This window comes from Chinchilla lanigera, unplaced genomic scaffold (genome assembly GCF_000276665.1).
Source record: "Chinchilla lanigera isolate Chin_1 unplaced genomic scaffold, ChiLan1.0 scaffold00028, whole genome shotgun sequence".
NCBI lineage: Eukaryota > Metazoa > Chordata > Mammalia > Rodentia > Chinchillidae > Chinchilla > Chinchilla lanigera.
In genome coordinates, this window is record NW_004955429.1 from 657,021 (window position 1) to 672,459 (window position 15,439).

A 15,439-nucleotide genomic window follows, 5' to 3' on the forward strand; every position below is an offset into this window, starting at 1 on the left:
GGCCTTCCTAGCAATGTGTTCCTCAGGAATCTACTATATGTAGGAGGTTCTTGGTTTTGCGTCTCATCCAAGATCCTACTTTCCCAATTTATTAAGGGTGAGATGTTGGTATCTGTTTGCCTCAGTCCTCAGTCTTTTGGTGCTGGGCAATGATGATGCTTATTACTCCAGAACTTCCCAGTAGTATTATACAAGGAAGACAACTGATTACAATAGATATGACATCCTAGCTAAAGTAGTACAATTAGTAATAACAATACCATCAAGCACAGCTTAGAGACTGACAAACTGTGGTAAATACTAATTTGGTACTTTTAACCACAGGAGCAGGATCTAGTTATATAACAAAACCCATCATAAATTGGAAGCTTTTATGCAAAGTGCTTCCCTTGGTACAATGGTTATACATTATGTGGGGAAATTTAAGAGGGATAGTGGATAAAACAGAGATAAATGAAAAATACAGTAAAAGTATGGCTGGAAGATAAAAAAATGATCACAGAAGCTTCGGAAAACTAAAGAAGAGGGTGGAAGAGAAAGAATGAAGGAGTGAGCAAGGGAATATTGAAGCTAACCAAGATTAGACAGAACATTCACTCATGAAAATATGATTAAATCAAGAGAGAAAAAATTATGGTAGGCATGGAATTTATGAGGACTGGGGAAAACAGAACTAAGTAATTGATAAGTACCATGAGTACTATAAAGGAGAAATACTAAGAGCCAGACAAATATAAATTAAGACACTTAACTGACTGTAAGAACTCAGGGAAGGCTTTCCTAAGGATTCAACATGTAAACAGCCATAAAGAATGAATAGAAATTAATTAGAAAAAGAAAACTAGGAAAATTTCCAAGCAGAAAAACAAAGGCTTTTAAACAACTTAAAAATGTAGTGTGGAATTGTACAATACTTAGTTATTCAAACATTTTTGCAAAAAACAAAAATTTAATCTATACCATTAAATTTTAACCCTGAAATGTTTGCCATGTCTAAGTCACACCCTCTTAGAGGTTCATTTACACATTATTTTTAAAAAATTTTTCAGTTTTTTCTAAGAAAACACTGAGACTTTTTGCCTTCAGTCTACTATCTTCTTCTATGTCCCAATGCTTTGATAATAAAACACATAAATGCCCATATAATAGTGATTTGGAGCACAGAATAAAACTCTGAGTAATCTTTTGATTTCAGGGTAAATATGTCCTAAATTGTTAGGTACATACAAATCCAGAATTTTTATAACTTCCTGGCATATTTTCCACTTAAGCATATGTAACAGATTTCTCCATCCATATTTATGAAAATGTCAGTGCTTTTTATACTCACAGCTTTAAGCTCTTGTGTGGATTTGTGTGTATGTGGTACAAGAAATTAAACCCAGAGCCTTCACACTGAACTTTATCCCTAGCCCTGTTCATTTTTTGAGAGGCGTCTCACTCAGTATGTTGCTAAGTTGCCCAGGCTAGGTTTGACTTGTGATCCTCCTGCCTCAGCCTCTCAAAGTGATAAATTCTTTCTATATTAAAAAATACATCAAATTTAAATAGCTTGGTTACATATTTTGAAATCATTCTGCTAATTGTCTTTTCTGTTGCACTAACCTTTAGAACCACAGTTTTCTGTAAAATTACAGCACATGCAATTGTTTTGGGGCTGGGATATAGCTCAATGGCACAAGTGCCTGCCTGGTAAGCACAAGGTCCTAACTTTGATTCCCAGTACAAAAGTAAAAAGAAAAAATTCAATTATGTACTGTTTTAACAACATTATGACAGGTAATAAGAAGTTTTCCTTCTCATAGCCTGAAGTACTAAATAATCTGAAGATTTTCACTCAGTTTCACACACATTATTTAAAATTATATACCATATATTACTTATTTTCTCGAATCCTGAACCTATTCAACTGCCTCAATTAGCAAAATAGTCTCATACAGCTGTCTATTTAAAGTGTTATGTAAAGTTCTTTACCTTTACTTTTTGGAAAATAGACATAAGTACTGTCTTGCCACATTTTACTATAAATTGTATGTAGAATATTACAGAACTTTATCCCCACTTACAAAAATAAATCATTTAGAAGTTTATTTTATGTAGTTAACCAGTTTAAAAACTATTTTCTTGGAGCTTTTATTATCACTTCGTATTCCCAAATGCCATAAAACATATTTCTTAAATTTTATAACTAACCAACTACCTCCAATTGCTGAAATTCTACAATTTGTAAAGCAATGTATTATCTTTACTATTATAGTCATGTGTTGCTGATTTTTCAGAGGAAGTATCAAAATTAATTTTTAAATAGCTGCAAGATGTAATTGTTCAAACCTACAGGGTTTGAGAGTACATAAGAAGATGTTATAATAAACATTCAAATTTTTAATGTTTTTGCATGTTTTCATTTGATTTATAAGAAATAAAACAATTCTCATTCATCATTTCTCATTTAAGAAAAAAACCCTTAAGGTTACAGACACTTTGTACATAGTTCTCATTAGTAGCAATTTTTACTAAAAAAAACAAATTTAAATATCCTAAATATTTTATTATTACTTTAATAAATAAAATATTCTAAATATTCTTTAAATATTCTAAAGAGATCTTGCAACACTTTGATTACTTTGGATACATCAAGTAAGCCAATTTCAGCACCTCAAAAATACAACAAGAAACATTAGATTTAAAATACAATAAAAATCCACTTATAATCTTCACCTTTAATATTCCTTTCACATACAATGATTCAAAATTCTTAGCAAGAGAACTACTGGTTGACCAAGATGCCTATTTGGAAATTATTTTTCACATTACCCTGGATCCATAATACATGATTACTAACAGTGTACTAGGGGGAAAGGGAGATAACAAAATCTTCCTAAATATATAGACAATATGTCAAAGATAGTAGTAAAATGTATTGCAAAGTCACTACCAAAATGAAAGCATTCACCCGAATAAAGTAATTGCAATATATAATTGTTGGTTTTTGGGGGTTTTTTTTTCTTTTTTGGTTTTTTTCTCCGGAACTGGAAACCGAACTCACAAACTTGCGCTTGCAAGGCAGGCGCTTTTGCCGCTGAGCTAAATCCCCAGCCCTGCAATATATAATTGTTAAACACATATTGTGGTTCATTCAAAAGTATTTTTAAATCAATGGTGTTTTGTTAAGCATAAATTATTTGAATGGTCAAATTCAGTGACTAAGAAAGAAAAATTTTCATAACAATGTTTACAAGTCATTGTTTAATTAAAAGAATAAATGTATTGCGATATGCATGATTAGTCTCTAAAGCAACTAAAGAGATGCTTAAATCAAATCTATGTAACATAAAATATATTCAAAATAAGTTCGTGAGAAAAACAGGCTTAGTATGTCATTAAAATAACAGACAAAAATAGATCATTTCAAAACACTGTTATATTCTTTTTGTATTCCATTTCTTCACATGCCAGACTATGAGAGTAGAAGGTCAAATCTAAATTCCTTACAACTTTGGTGATCACTCAGCTTGCTAGTTAAATTCCACAATGTAAGCAGTGTGCAGTGGTGCATATGTGTAAGTACTAGCTATTCAGGAGACTGAGGGAGAGGGGATCACTTGAGCCTAACGAGGCCAGGCTGGGGAACACAGCAAAATCTGATCCTCAAGGAATTCCATAGTCTACAGTGCACTCTACTAAAAGGTGATATTCTGTTCCTTAAGTTTTATATGTTTGCATATGTCATTTTTAAATTTCTAAAATAATATCATTTACCCATTTGAAAGAATGTTTTAGTTTGCCTATATATATATATATATATATATATATATATATATAGTCTAGAAAGTAAATCTTTGTGTATAAAAAGTATCCACTCACAAAGGCCACTGAGTATAACTCAAAGAAATAAAAAAACTTGTAAAAGTGTATTTTAAAATGTAAAATGCCTTAATGAAATTACTTTGTGTATATGAAACACTACATGCAAAGTGTTGTTCTGGGTACTGAAGGATGTAAGTGCATAAACATACACACACATCACAGAGAATAAAAACAATTTACATGAAAACGACTACAGAAGATTATCAATTCTGAAATAACTTTTTTAGAACGGATCATTTTTAAGGGACTGGTGATTGCTCATAGTTAGGGACAGCAGTGGGATGAGTGATACGAAGAATCCTTGTAAAGATCAAAGTGTGCATCTTGATTATGGTGATGGTACACACATGAGATAAAATTGTACAGAATCACACACACACAACGTTACTAGGGAAACCTGAGTAAAATCTATGAGTTTTTATCAATGTCATCATCCTGGTTCTGATATTACAGTCTCATAAGAAGTTATCATTCAGAGAAACTAAACAAAGGTCCCAGGCATCTCTCTATATTATTTCTTACAATTTCATGTAAATCTAAAGTATGTCAAACAGAAAAGAATTTTTTTAGAGAATAAAACAATTACACTTTCTCCACGTTAAATATATTATCTCCCCTCAAAACAAAAGAGAACAAAAATTCAAAAAACTAGGGCGTGGGGATTTAGCTCAGCCGCACAGCGCCTGCTTGGCAAGCACGAGGTCGTGAGTTTGATTCCCGATACCAGAAAAAAAAAAAAAACACCTCAAAAAACACCAAGATCTCAGACACACAAAAAATTACCACTTGGGTGCAGTAGCAACTCCTCTCCAAGAAATCCAAAGTAAACGTTAGGACTAAATATTCTTCCTCTGTCAAAAGGTTCTCTATTTTTAATGATGTGTTCATTTACAATAGTCTAAAGATCCTATCCTTCCAATTGACGTTTTCTTATACGTAGCAATGATAAACTGCTACCTTGCTACCTTACAGTTCAGATGGTGGTGAAGAAATCTTTAATAAAAAAAAGAAATTGTAGAGGGAGAAAGAGGGAAAGGAAAAGTGAAGAGGAGGGTGGAAGGGAGACTGAGTTCGGACTGAGGGGTAGAAAGCGCTCTAAAGATTGCACTAAGCCACGTTTTCATTTTTACCTACTTCGAATCTCTTGGAAAAGCATATCATGTCCCTTTCACTAATCCAAGACAAGAAACACTGTAAACCAGTCTGGAATTCTTTGCTGTGAGGAAACAGAAAGTGATTAAAGGCAGGGTGACAAGCCTTAGCACCCGCAAAAATCAGCCTAATCAAAGGAGATTCCCATCCAGGAAATTGACTCCAGGGGCCTGGACTCAACCTGACAACGTGCCCCACGCCACTGCAGACGGCAAGGGGCTCCCGTCCATCTGCAAGCTTGGCTCTCGCGGCCCCAGCCCTGCAGACCGAAACCGAACGCTTCTCCAAGCTTTGGTGGGTTGCGGGAACTGGGGGTGCCGCCCCCCAGCGCCGAGGAGAGGCTGAGGCCCGGCCGGCGCCGGGTGGTGGGGCCGAGGCGAGGTCCGGGTGGGGGCGCCGCTCAGTGAGGCTCACCCGCGTTCTGCAGCGTCTCGATGTTCTGGGGCCTGGTCGCCTGCTCCGCCACCTTCTGCACGAACTGCAGCCTGGCTTTCTGGTACTCCTCCAGCCCTGCGGAGGGAGGCTCGCTGGGTAGGGCGCCCGCCGCCAGCCCCTCGGGCGCCGCCCGTCCTCCTGCCGCGGGCCCTACCTTGCAGCACCTGCCTCTGGCTCATGGCGCCTATAGCCGCTCTCCGCCCTGCACCAGCCCGCGGGTCCCGGGGACCCCAGCCCGCAGTTGGTCCAACGACTTGCCTCAGAAGCTCGTAGCTTCTTTGTGTACACGCGTCGCCCCGACAACGGCCTCCCTCCCCCGCCCCGGCGACGCTACCTCCCCGCGTGACGTCACCGGACGGCGGGCAAGAGCGTCCAATCCGAGAACTCCGCGGGCGCGGTGCTGCGTTTCTTCCTCCCGTCCCCTCTCGGCGACGCTACCTCCCCGCGTGACGTCACTGGACGGCGGACAAGAGCATCCAATCCGAGAACTCCGCGGGCGCGGCGAGCAGCCCTAGCTAGGAGCTGTCAGGTGTTGTCAATGCTACCTAAAAGTAAGCGTTGTCGTTTTCAGTCCAGATATTCATATATCTGACATTTCTGACTTCGGTATTCGAGAAGGGTCACAACTATGCGGATAGACTTGAGTACACTACGGTATACCGTAAGAATTTAATAAGCATTCCTAGAGATCCAGTGGGAAAAGTAGAGTAAAATTACTAGGACAAACATCCTCTCTTCCGGTGGCTTCCTCCTAATGATAAACAATTTGAGAATTTCTTCATGTTTATGTTACTTTTTAAACATTGTGTCTTTTTAAGCTTCATTTTGTTTCAGAGTGACATTTCCTTACGAATAGGAGAAACTTTACCTAGAAAGCTGCACATCTCACTTTTATGTCACTTAAACTCTTTATCCAGTTTCTCTTTATCCAATTTCTGTAACAAAATTTAAGTACTGTACTTAGTCTACCACCGGTTTCTAGCTTGCCCTTGAAAACTGTACCAAATGTGTGACGGGAAGGAGATTGACACATCTATGCATGCACTGTACTGTATCTTATTTCTCATTCTCTTCTTTTCACACCTTTTTAAAGCCAACTCTACACATCTTAAACATGAAGTTCTTCTTTCTTTTCCGTGGCACGCTGAGGCGAGGGTGATGTCGCAGCCCCGACTCCTCCAGCTGTTTCTGCGCAGGCTTCCTTCCCAGTAAATCGGGGGTTGCGGAGGTCGAGCTCCTCTTTTCCTCTCCCAGCTTTGGGCTCCGCAGTCATGGATCTCCCCCTAGCAGATACCGAGCAGCACAAAGGAATCGGTAACCAGACTCCACGCTTTTGCTGCAGTGCCAGTCACTTCGCACATTTTCCAGGGCAGTGACGCGCGCTAAAACCCCGCAGATTGCTGCTGTTTAGTGCGCGCGAGTGGATGTCTTCCTTTTTAAAGACTCGCACGCGTTTCATTGATTCCAAGTGTAAACAGGGCCAGCCTGCCAGAGGACAAACCCTGACAGCCGCCTGGGGGTCTGTCCCTCTCTCCGCACCCTGCGAGCCTCCCCGCTTCGCACGCCTCGGCGCCGTGGAATGGTCTTAGAGAACAGGTAGGTATTTCTCCTCTCCCACCTCTTTAAGAGTTTTAATACACAGCACAAGAGGCAAAGGCGGGAGGAAAAGGCGCCCAGGGCGCGGGCTCCGGGGTCCCCAAGGAGGAGGGCTCGGCGGTGCCGGCGGGTTTCCAGCGTGGAGGGGGCGCGGGGCTCGGGCGCCTGTCTGGCATCAGGAGTGGCGCGGCGGGGCGCTGGAGCGCCAGGAGACCCCGGTCCTTTCGCTTCGATTCGGTTCGGGGCTGCGGAGCCGCGCGGGGTTCGGGGCAGAGGTTCATGGGTCCCGAGAGCTTCGAGCGCCGCCGACAGCCCCGCTCCCGGGTGGTCTGCCCCGCCCCGACAGGCTCCCGCGACAGCCGCTTCCCCGGGCTGGGGGAAGTGGGGCGGGGCGTCGGGCCCCGCCGTCCGCAGTGGGGCGCAAGGAAGCGCCCGGGCGCAGGAACGAGGGTGGGGGCGCTGCACCTCACCGAGCAGTGCGAGCCTCACCCCAACCCAAGTAATTTTCGCTACCTTTGGTACCCACGCCAAAAGGTCGTGTGCACTGATTGCTCTGTAGAATAGATGTATGCTCTGACCCCTGGCAATGACTGATAAAATACAGAGAAGGCGTGCAGTGTTTCTGAAACCTTTGAAATAAAAATAGCTTCTCCTGGTTTTCCACTCCAGATCTGTCCCCACAGGGATTATCAGAGTGGACAGTGGGCGCCGCTAAAGCTACACTAAATTGCAGGAAGCTGAAGCACTATGTCTCGTTCTTTAAGGAGACCTTTGCGCTGCAGTTTTCACCCTCAGGTGGTATTTTTAATATCCTTTCACTTACAACAGGAGACGCCTGAAGACTGCTAATTTGAATTACTTTATCTCTTACTCCAATGTCCCAGAACCCAGTAATGCTTAATTAGTGAGCCACTTTTAGAAGCAGGCCACCTGATAACATTTTGCCACAGCCATCCAGGAGAATCAAAAGCCAGAAGATTCTGATTAACAGTAGGGACTCCATCTTCCTGGAATTTTATGTGTTCTCTGTGTTTTCAGGTCCAGCCGCCCCTGTGTGGTTGCTTACCTTGTTAGTCTTCGTCTGTAGGCCTGTTAGGGCACACATACATGCAGACTACTGGCTCAAAGCAGGAAGTGGATACATAAAGAGAAAAGAATGTTTTATCCCTTATCCCCCTTAAAACTTCAGGAGAGGTCTCTCCAAATTCCAAGATGAACGAAAACTCTAGGTGGTTGTGACAAAGTCCTTTCTAATTTGTGCTCAACTGATACTGCAGAACCTTGTTATTGATTCTGTTATGGGCAGCTAAATTAGATAGAAATATTATAGATAGATAGAGCTAGACCCTTCAAGGAGCCGGTGCAGCAGAAGAGATGCCTTGCAACTGTGGGGGAAGACAAGGCACCTCCACTGAGGGCCAGACCTCCAGTCAAAGGATGAAACAAATGCACCCACATACTTCCCTAAGGATAAACATCAGGGATTGATATTATAAATAGGTCTCTATCACCCTGAGAAAGCCAGAGAGAGCCACTAACCCATCCCCCTACAGGAAAAGCCCTTATCTGCATTCATGCCTGCTTACTACATGACTGGCTTCCCCATTTGATCCTGATTTAATCAATTTTACCTGAGCAATTGTACTTGTAATCTTATTGGTTGACCGTAGCTTTTGTCCCACCTCCTGTCTACCTTACAAGTTCCCATTTTTCCCACCTTGGATCTGCCTCATGTCCTTGATTCGCTCTATAAAAATCCCTGGAAAAGGCAAGGTCCTTATCCACCCACTTGGGGCCCTTTCTGTTTCTCTCTCAGACAGAAGCTTTCTTTCCTCCAATAGATATATTCTGCTTTTAACATCCGTTATTCCTAAAATTCATTCTTCGATTTTAGAGAACATGAACTCTTACCAAATATCTAGTAGGTTGGGAATTTCTTTCCCGTATATCAATTCCATAGGGTTTTTGGTCTCCCTACAGCTAAAGCCACTCATACTGCCCTTAGCTGCTCTGGGGCAAGATACCAGCAACCCATATTCTGTCCCATGGGACCAAAAAGATTCTTTATACTGCATTGGCAACTTAGTACCTTAATGATGCCCAGTGATTTAATTACTTAAAATTTTTTTTTCAGTACATACTTGCAACACACAATGACTACATTCCTCATGGGGAGTTGATTCATATACTTAACACATCTCAATTCTTTGTACTTCTTCCCTTCCCTCTCCCCCTCCCATCTTCTCTTAGTCCCCTTCCCTTTTGCAAAAGTTCTGTCTCCCTGTTTCCTATTATCTATAGTTTTTTATTGGGTTCTTTATGTTGTCTATGCTTTGGTTTTCTCATGTAAGAGAACCTATGTAATATTTAGGCTTTATTATTTATTATTCCTATGTGCTGCAAGAGAGCACATAGAATGGGTATTTGGTTTTATCAGCTTTTATGTACTGTGAATACTGGAAAAAATTTGATGCCAGAAAATGCAAAGTATGGTCTTCCAGAGGGGCCCATATTAGGTTCAGTGGGAGTGCCTCGGAGCATCGTATCATCATTGGCACATAGGTTGTCACATGTCACCTGTCCTTGAGAGAAGATGAAATGATAAAAACTTTAGAGTAGAAGGAAGAAGTGGATGAGGGTTAAATATAGAAATAATGTCTGGGTGAATATTTAATCCTTTTAAGTATTACTTAAAATTTAAAAATTGATAAGGGGAAACATGGTGGCTTCAAAAGTAGGTAAATGTTCTTTTTAGACCCAGCATTCTAGAACTTAATAAGACCAAGGCCCGAGTTAAAAGAGAAAATTAAACCATTTAGGCAAACGTGCTTGATTGTAATTTATTTAGTAATTCCTTATGGAGGTTGGTGCATCCTTCAAAATAACATTCCCCTTGAGGGCAATCAGTCAGGTAATGAAACCATATTGCTTATTTCTGAGGCCTAGGGTTACACAGCTGGAGAGGTAAGATGGGAGCCTTGCCCAGACTGTGTAATGTCTGCATTGCTAAAAAATGTCAATATCGATTTATTTCACTTAACATTATGGTCTCAGGTGCAGCTATTTTCCTACCAGTGACTCAAATGTATCCTTCTTTATGGCAGAGTGGTACTTCATTGTATATAAATGCCAAATGTAGTGCTGGTTTTTGTACTATTTTCCCAGTCATACAAGTCTTGGGAACCTAGCAACACTTCATCTGCACTATAACCCATTGCTATATTCATACAGGGAAGGAGAGAAAGAAAGAATGTATGGAAACTTCTCAGAAAACTTGCTTTCTTTAAGGATTAGGGATGAGAAATTAGCATATAGAATATTATGTGTGTTCTTTTATCAAGATATCCTAACTGTATGCTGGGCATGGTGGTGCATGCCTGTAATCCCAGAATTTGGGAGGCTGAGGAAGGAGGATCAACAGTTTGAGGCCAGCCTGGGCTGCATAAGTGAGTTCATGCCAGCCTGTACTACATAGAAAAACCCTGTCTCAAACAAAACAAAATCCTAATTTTTAATTCCAGAAATGATAACCTTATTATATAAATATCAGGATAGTCTATGTTCTCCAACTATCAAGTATATTGTCTGGATAAATTCTGAATTTCTATATCAGACCCATTTTTCCTGAAAGATATGTAGATGGCCAGATTTTCACATTTGAGGCAATTATAAGCAATATAATATTGTCATTTTTTTTCTAACATTTAAGACTGGGTTTAACTTGATTTTGGTTTGTTTGTGTATAGTGGATTTTTACACTCTGTTGATGTTTCCTTGACATCCATTTTAAATACAAGTTCAGCTTTTCCATCTCGGAAGCCATGCTGCGTTACCTTTGACACAAGTCCAGTTTGGCACCTCTGCCCAGCAACTTGATAGGGCTAATCCAAAAAGTGTCTGCCTTGGGCAACTGCTTCCCTAGTGGCCACTTCCCTATGGTGCAGCGAGATACTGACCCTCTCTCTGCAGTGGACTGGCGTATGTCACAGTAATCACTTCTCAGGCACAGTGTCTGCAACTTGTGTCTTCTTGCTTTAAAACCACCAATTATACTTCTCCTGGAAATATCTTTTTCACTAACATCTGGACCACAAAAAGAGTCTCTCTGTCTCTCTTTGTCTCTTTCTGTCTCTCCTCTGTCTCTCTCTCCCTCCTTTCTACCCTCTGTCTCCCTCCCACGCTCCCTTTTGCTCTCATTGTCTCTGACTATTGAGAGGCCTCCAGGAATGGTCTCCTGGTATGCAGGGTGCTCTCCAAGATCTATCAGTAATAAAATTTTTCTTCGCATCATGTATCTCTTTTAAGAATGTGCTTTCCATTATAAACACTTTTGAGGGGTATCGGGAATGGAACTCAGGACCTCCCATTTGCCAAGGTAGGCGCTTATGTCCCTGAGCTATATCCCTAGCCATCAAGACTTTAAATTAAAACATTATTAGGCTACATAATTTTGTTTGTGATTTTAACTGTAGCATAGAAGAAAGGTGTGAAAAGCAAACTATATTAGTCTACCATGAACTGGCGCAGCTCTCAATAATCCCAGGGAAAAATGGCATGGAGATTTAGAAAATATAGATGAGGTGAAAGCTGAGGTAAGGTGAAGTATCCTCTTTTCTGGATGGGAAACGACTGCACAATCATCGTAGGGGCATTTATTTATATGTTTTCAAAGTTGATAACATGAGACACAGGGTTGCCTAGTGACTACTGGAAGGAATTGTCTCAGGCAAGATGTTTTCCTCAGGACTGAAGTGTTTTCAGCTTCATCTGCTCCCAACATTAGACAATCACTACTAACTCCTGCAAGATTTGCAATGAAAGGTCAAAAAGCAGGTAACAAGTTACAAAAATTTCCAATGTCCATTGGGCATATGTCCACTTTTACTGCTGCTGTAAAGTTCAGCATTTTCCTATCCAGTGGTTGGATATGTCATAACTATCCACTTATGGGGAAGCACTGAATTTTTTACATGTAGAAACCAATACTTTGATGTTAGTTATTCTTCCTCTCCTATATGGAACCATCACTAATTATTCAGTTAGAAATTGTAATGTGTTCTCGTTGGCATTTTAAGTGATTATTTTGTGTGGTCTGTTGTTTGCTGTCTGTGTAATTTAATATGTTTTATTAAATTTATTTAATTTCCTTTTATATGAAGAAAATTAGTTATATGGGGATGTGACTGGGGATAGATGGGATGGTATGAAAGTGAAAGGGAAGTAAAAAAGATTAAGATGCAGTGGGTTCATTACCAGTTTCCCAAGATGAATGTAATTATGCATCACATAGACATACTAACAAGAAATAAACTAAAAAACTGTATTGTTTTTAATAATTGCAAAATTCAATCACACACACTTTCTGTTTGATATCTTTCTTTTTTGCCTGCATGCCCATGTCCTCTCTTCTCCACTCTCTTCAGCTACCCTTCACAATTATTCATGTTAACATTAATATGTACTTGATTACTTAATAGGTAATATTTACTTCACACCTTCTCCACAATTATATACCATATAATTAAATATATCTTCATGTGTTTAAACACAACATATGGAAAGTACTTTGTCATGGTTTTAACAAAATTGGATTTTAAAACACACTGTCTCTTGTCTACCAAATGAAAACATATTTCAAATGTCTCAGGTAGCAAATACTTCATGGGTCAATACCCTGTAAGTATTCACTCACTTGCCTCCAAGTGAGTGTTCATCTGATTCAAGTGCAGGCATTAAAGATGCCTGGGTAAAGTATCCTTATATATTGGCCATTATAAAGAAAATTTCATTTCTATGAGATTGGAGTTTATGGCTTAAAGCACATATGAAATTTAAGTTTCAGTACTTGTTACCACAGTACTTTTATTTTATTTTATTTTATTTTATTTGGTACAGGGAATTGAACTGCCATAGTACTTTTAAAGCTACATTTTATGGTTCCATCAGCAACATAAGAGAGTAATTTCTTACACTCCAGCTCACAATAGATCATATGTGTCCCTGAAATTTTTGCCAGTTGTAGCTCTAAAGTGAAATCTCTTTGTTACCTTAATTTGCTTTCCTTAACTACTGTTAACCTAGCAATCATTTACTTTAGTTATGACCATTTGGGTCAATTCCTCTGTGAGACAACTCTGTATGACCTTAGTCAACTTTTAACAAATTTACCTTTATGTAGTCAATTTTTAAGAGCTATCTTGGCTTATAAATATCAGCCTCCTTTCACTAGGTTTCATTACTTTCTGAACACATTTTCTTACTGTAAGAAAACTAAAAGAATTGGCTGAAAGACAGGAAAACAGAAAGCTGTAAGCCAAGGTAAGGTTGATATTCAAGGTTATTTTGGAAAACCTCAAAAGCAAGCATTCAGCCAGGCTTGGTGGTGCACACTTGTAATCCCAGCACTCGGGAGGCAGAGGTAGGAGGATTGCCATGATTTCGAGAACAACCTGGGCTACAAAGTAAGTTCAAGGCCAGGCTGAACTACATAGCCAGACCCTGCATTAAAAGAAAAAAAAATAAAAAAGAATAAGTATTCAATCTCACCTTGTCAGAAAGTCATTTAGGAAAGCCTTGAGTTAGAGTATATTGGTTAGAGTATATCCAAGATACTTTTTTTAATACCCAAAGAGGAAGCAGTATCTACAATATTTATTCAGGATTTTGCGCTAAGTTGCACCAAGCTTAATCTGCTAATTAAAATGCAGAAATCATTTTCCCCTGCTACTACATATTGATTATTATTTTTTTATTTTTTTAGATTAAAATTTTGAAAACTCAAATTATCTTACATTTTGTACTGAAGTTACAAATATAATGTAGCTGATGTAAAATGTTACAAATAGAACATGCAAATTTATTTTTAGAAATTGATTTCATGGGTACATTTTAGTTATACATAAGGATCACATTTGTCATAGGGTATCTGTAACTGTATATAATATAACTTGATTTTTCTTTTTTCCCCCAACTCCTTCCCTGCAACCCCTCTTCCCCTCCTTATTTACAAAGTTTTGCTTCCATTTTTTCCTTCTATTCTCTTTTTTCTTTACTCTTTCTTCTTGCCTTTCCCCTCCCCGTCCCTTGTTCCCCTTCCTATTTGAATATTGTCTTCATATTTCCCAATGATTATTATACATTATGGACCTTAATTACCATTTTGATCTTTCACACCACAGAAACAAAGTCACATTTAAACATGTGTCCATTGTGTTCACTGAAGGAAATGCCTTCAAGGTGCATCCATTTACCTAGAAGTATCTCAGGTTTATCCTGCTGGGAGTGCACACCATCGGTGGGAGTGTAGACTGGCACAACCACTGTGGAAATCAGTGTGGAGGTTCCTCAAAAAACTAAAACTAGATTATCCAATTGACCCAGCTATACTCCTTTTTGGCATTTGTTACTGGTTGATTTCTTGATAATAGCCATCTTTCTGGAGTGAGATAGAATCTCAGCACTGTTTTAATTTGCATCTCTTAAATGACCAGTAATGTTGAACCTTGTTTCATATATTTATTTGCCGTTTCTACTTCTTCTGAGGACTGTCTGTTCATTTCAGATGCCCAGTTTTTGATTGGGTTTATAAATTGGGGAGGTCTACAGTGATATATGTGCACCCATGTTTATAGCAGCAAAACTTGTCATAGCTAAACTTTGGAAACAACTCAAATGCACTTCAACTGAGGAATGGATAAAAAGATGTGGTATTTTTATAAAATGAAGTATTACTCAACTATAAAAAAGATAAACTCGAAGCACGTAAATGGATGCAACTAGTGACCATACTCATAAGTGAAATAAATTGGACCCACATGTGTAAACATCATATTGTCTCCCTATTGTAAGAATCTGAAAGAGTAAATAAAAACCCAAAATGTACAATAGATATTATGAAAGGAAAGAAATTGCTCAAAGGAAGGAACAATTGCAATGAGGGAAACAAGAAAAAGAAAGAAAGAAGCAAAGGAAAAGTATGTATGTATATAGAAGGATAGCTGGGTTAATTGTATTGCTGGTGTCTAATGGTTTATTGAAAGGAACAATTAATGCTTAATTTTTTTCCACTAGTTTTACATGCTTATATCTGGTAATCTGAAGAACTAATTTAAAGACAACAATATGCAATATAACAACCATTGGTGAATTCCTACCATCTTATCTAGCGAAGCTCTGTATCGTTTCTAATGTTTTTTTTTTAAATTCTTTTTTATTCTCATTAATGGTTTGATCAATCTTGCATTCTTACATTTGGTAATTGAGCAACTTCACTGAAAATAATAACCACTGTTAATTTTTATCATTCTATTTTGAAACCCTGTATCATTTTTATTGTTTTTGCTTTGTTTTGTTGTCTATGTTATTCTTATTTTGTTATTTTTTAATTCTC

The 15,439-nt window shown here is 39.0% G+C and overlaps 2 protein-coding genes across 6 annotated transcripts in view; one reads left to right on the top strand and one right to left on the bottom strand.

Moving 5' to 3' along the window:
- Positions 1-5,784, bottom strand: part of Spag6 (sperm associated antigen 6) — a 37,204-nt gene extending 31,420 nt beyond the window's left edge. Inside the window, exons 1-2 of one of the 3 annotated variants that reach the window (XM_005386859.2) lie at positions 5,609-5,783; positions 5,434-5,529 (exon numbers count right to left, since the gene is read on the bottom strand). In XM_005386859.2, the coding sequence (XP_005386916.1) occupies positions 5,434-5,529; positions 5,609-5,633 (121 nt within the window). In that variant the 5' untranslated portion in view covers positions 5,634-5,783. Of the gene's footprint in view, positions 1-5,001; positions 5,084-5,433; positions 5,530-5,608 lie in introns of those variants that run through there. The other 2 variants (XM_005386860.2, XM_013515392.1) reach the window with 2 other exon arrangements.
- Positions 5,785-7,018: 1,234 nt separating this feature from the next.
- Positions 7,019-15,439, top strand: part of LOC102025031 (prostaglandin F synthase 1-like) — a 35,131-nt gene continuing 26,710 nt past the window's right edge. For 2 of the 3 annotated variants that reach the window (XM_005386862.2, XM_005386864.2), the window contains exon 1: positions 7,019-7,050. In XM_005386862.2, coding sequence (XP_005386919.1) covers positions 7,034-7,050 — 17 coding nt within the window. In that variant the 5' untranslated portion in view covers positions 7,019-7,033. Of the gene's footprint in view, positions 7,051-13,285; positions 13,369-15,439 lie in introns of those variants that run through there. The other variant, XM_005386863.1, reaches the window with a different exon arrangement.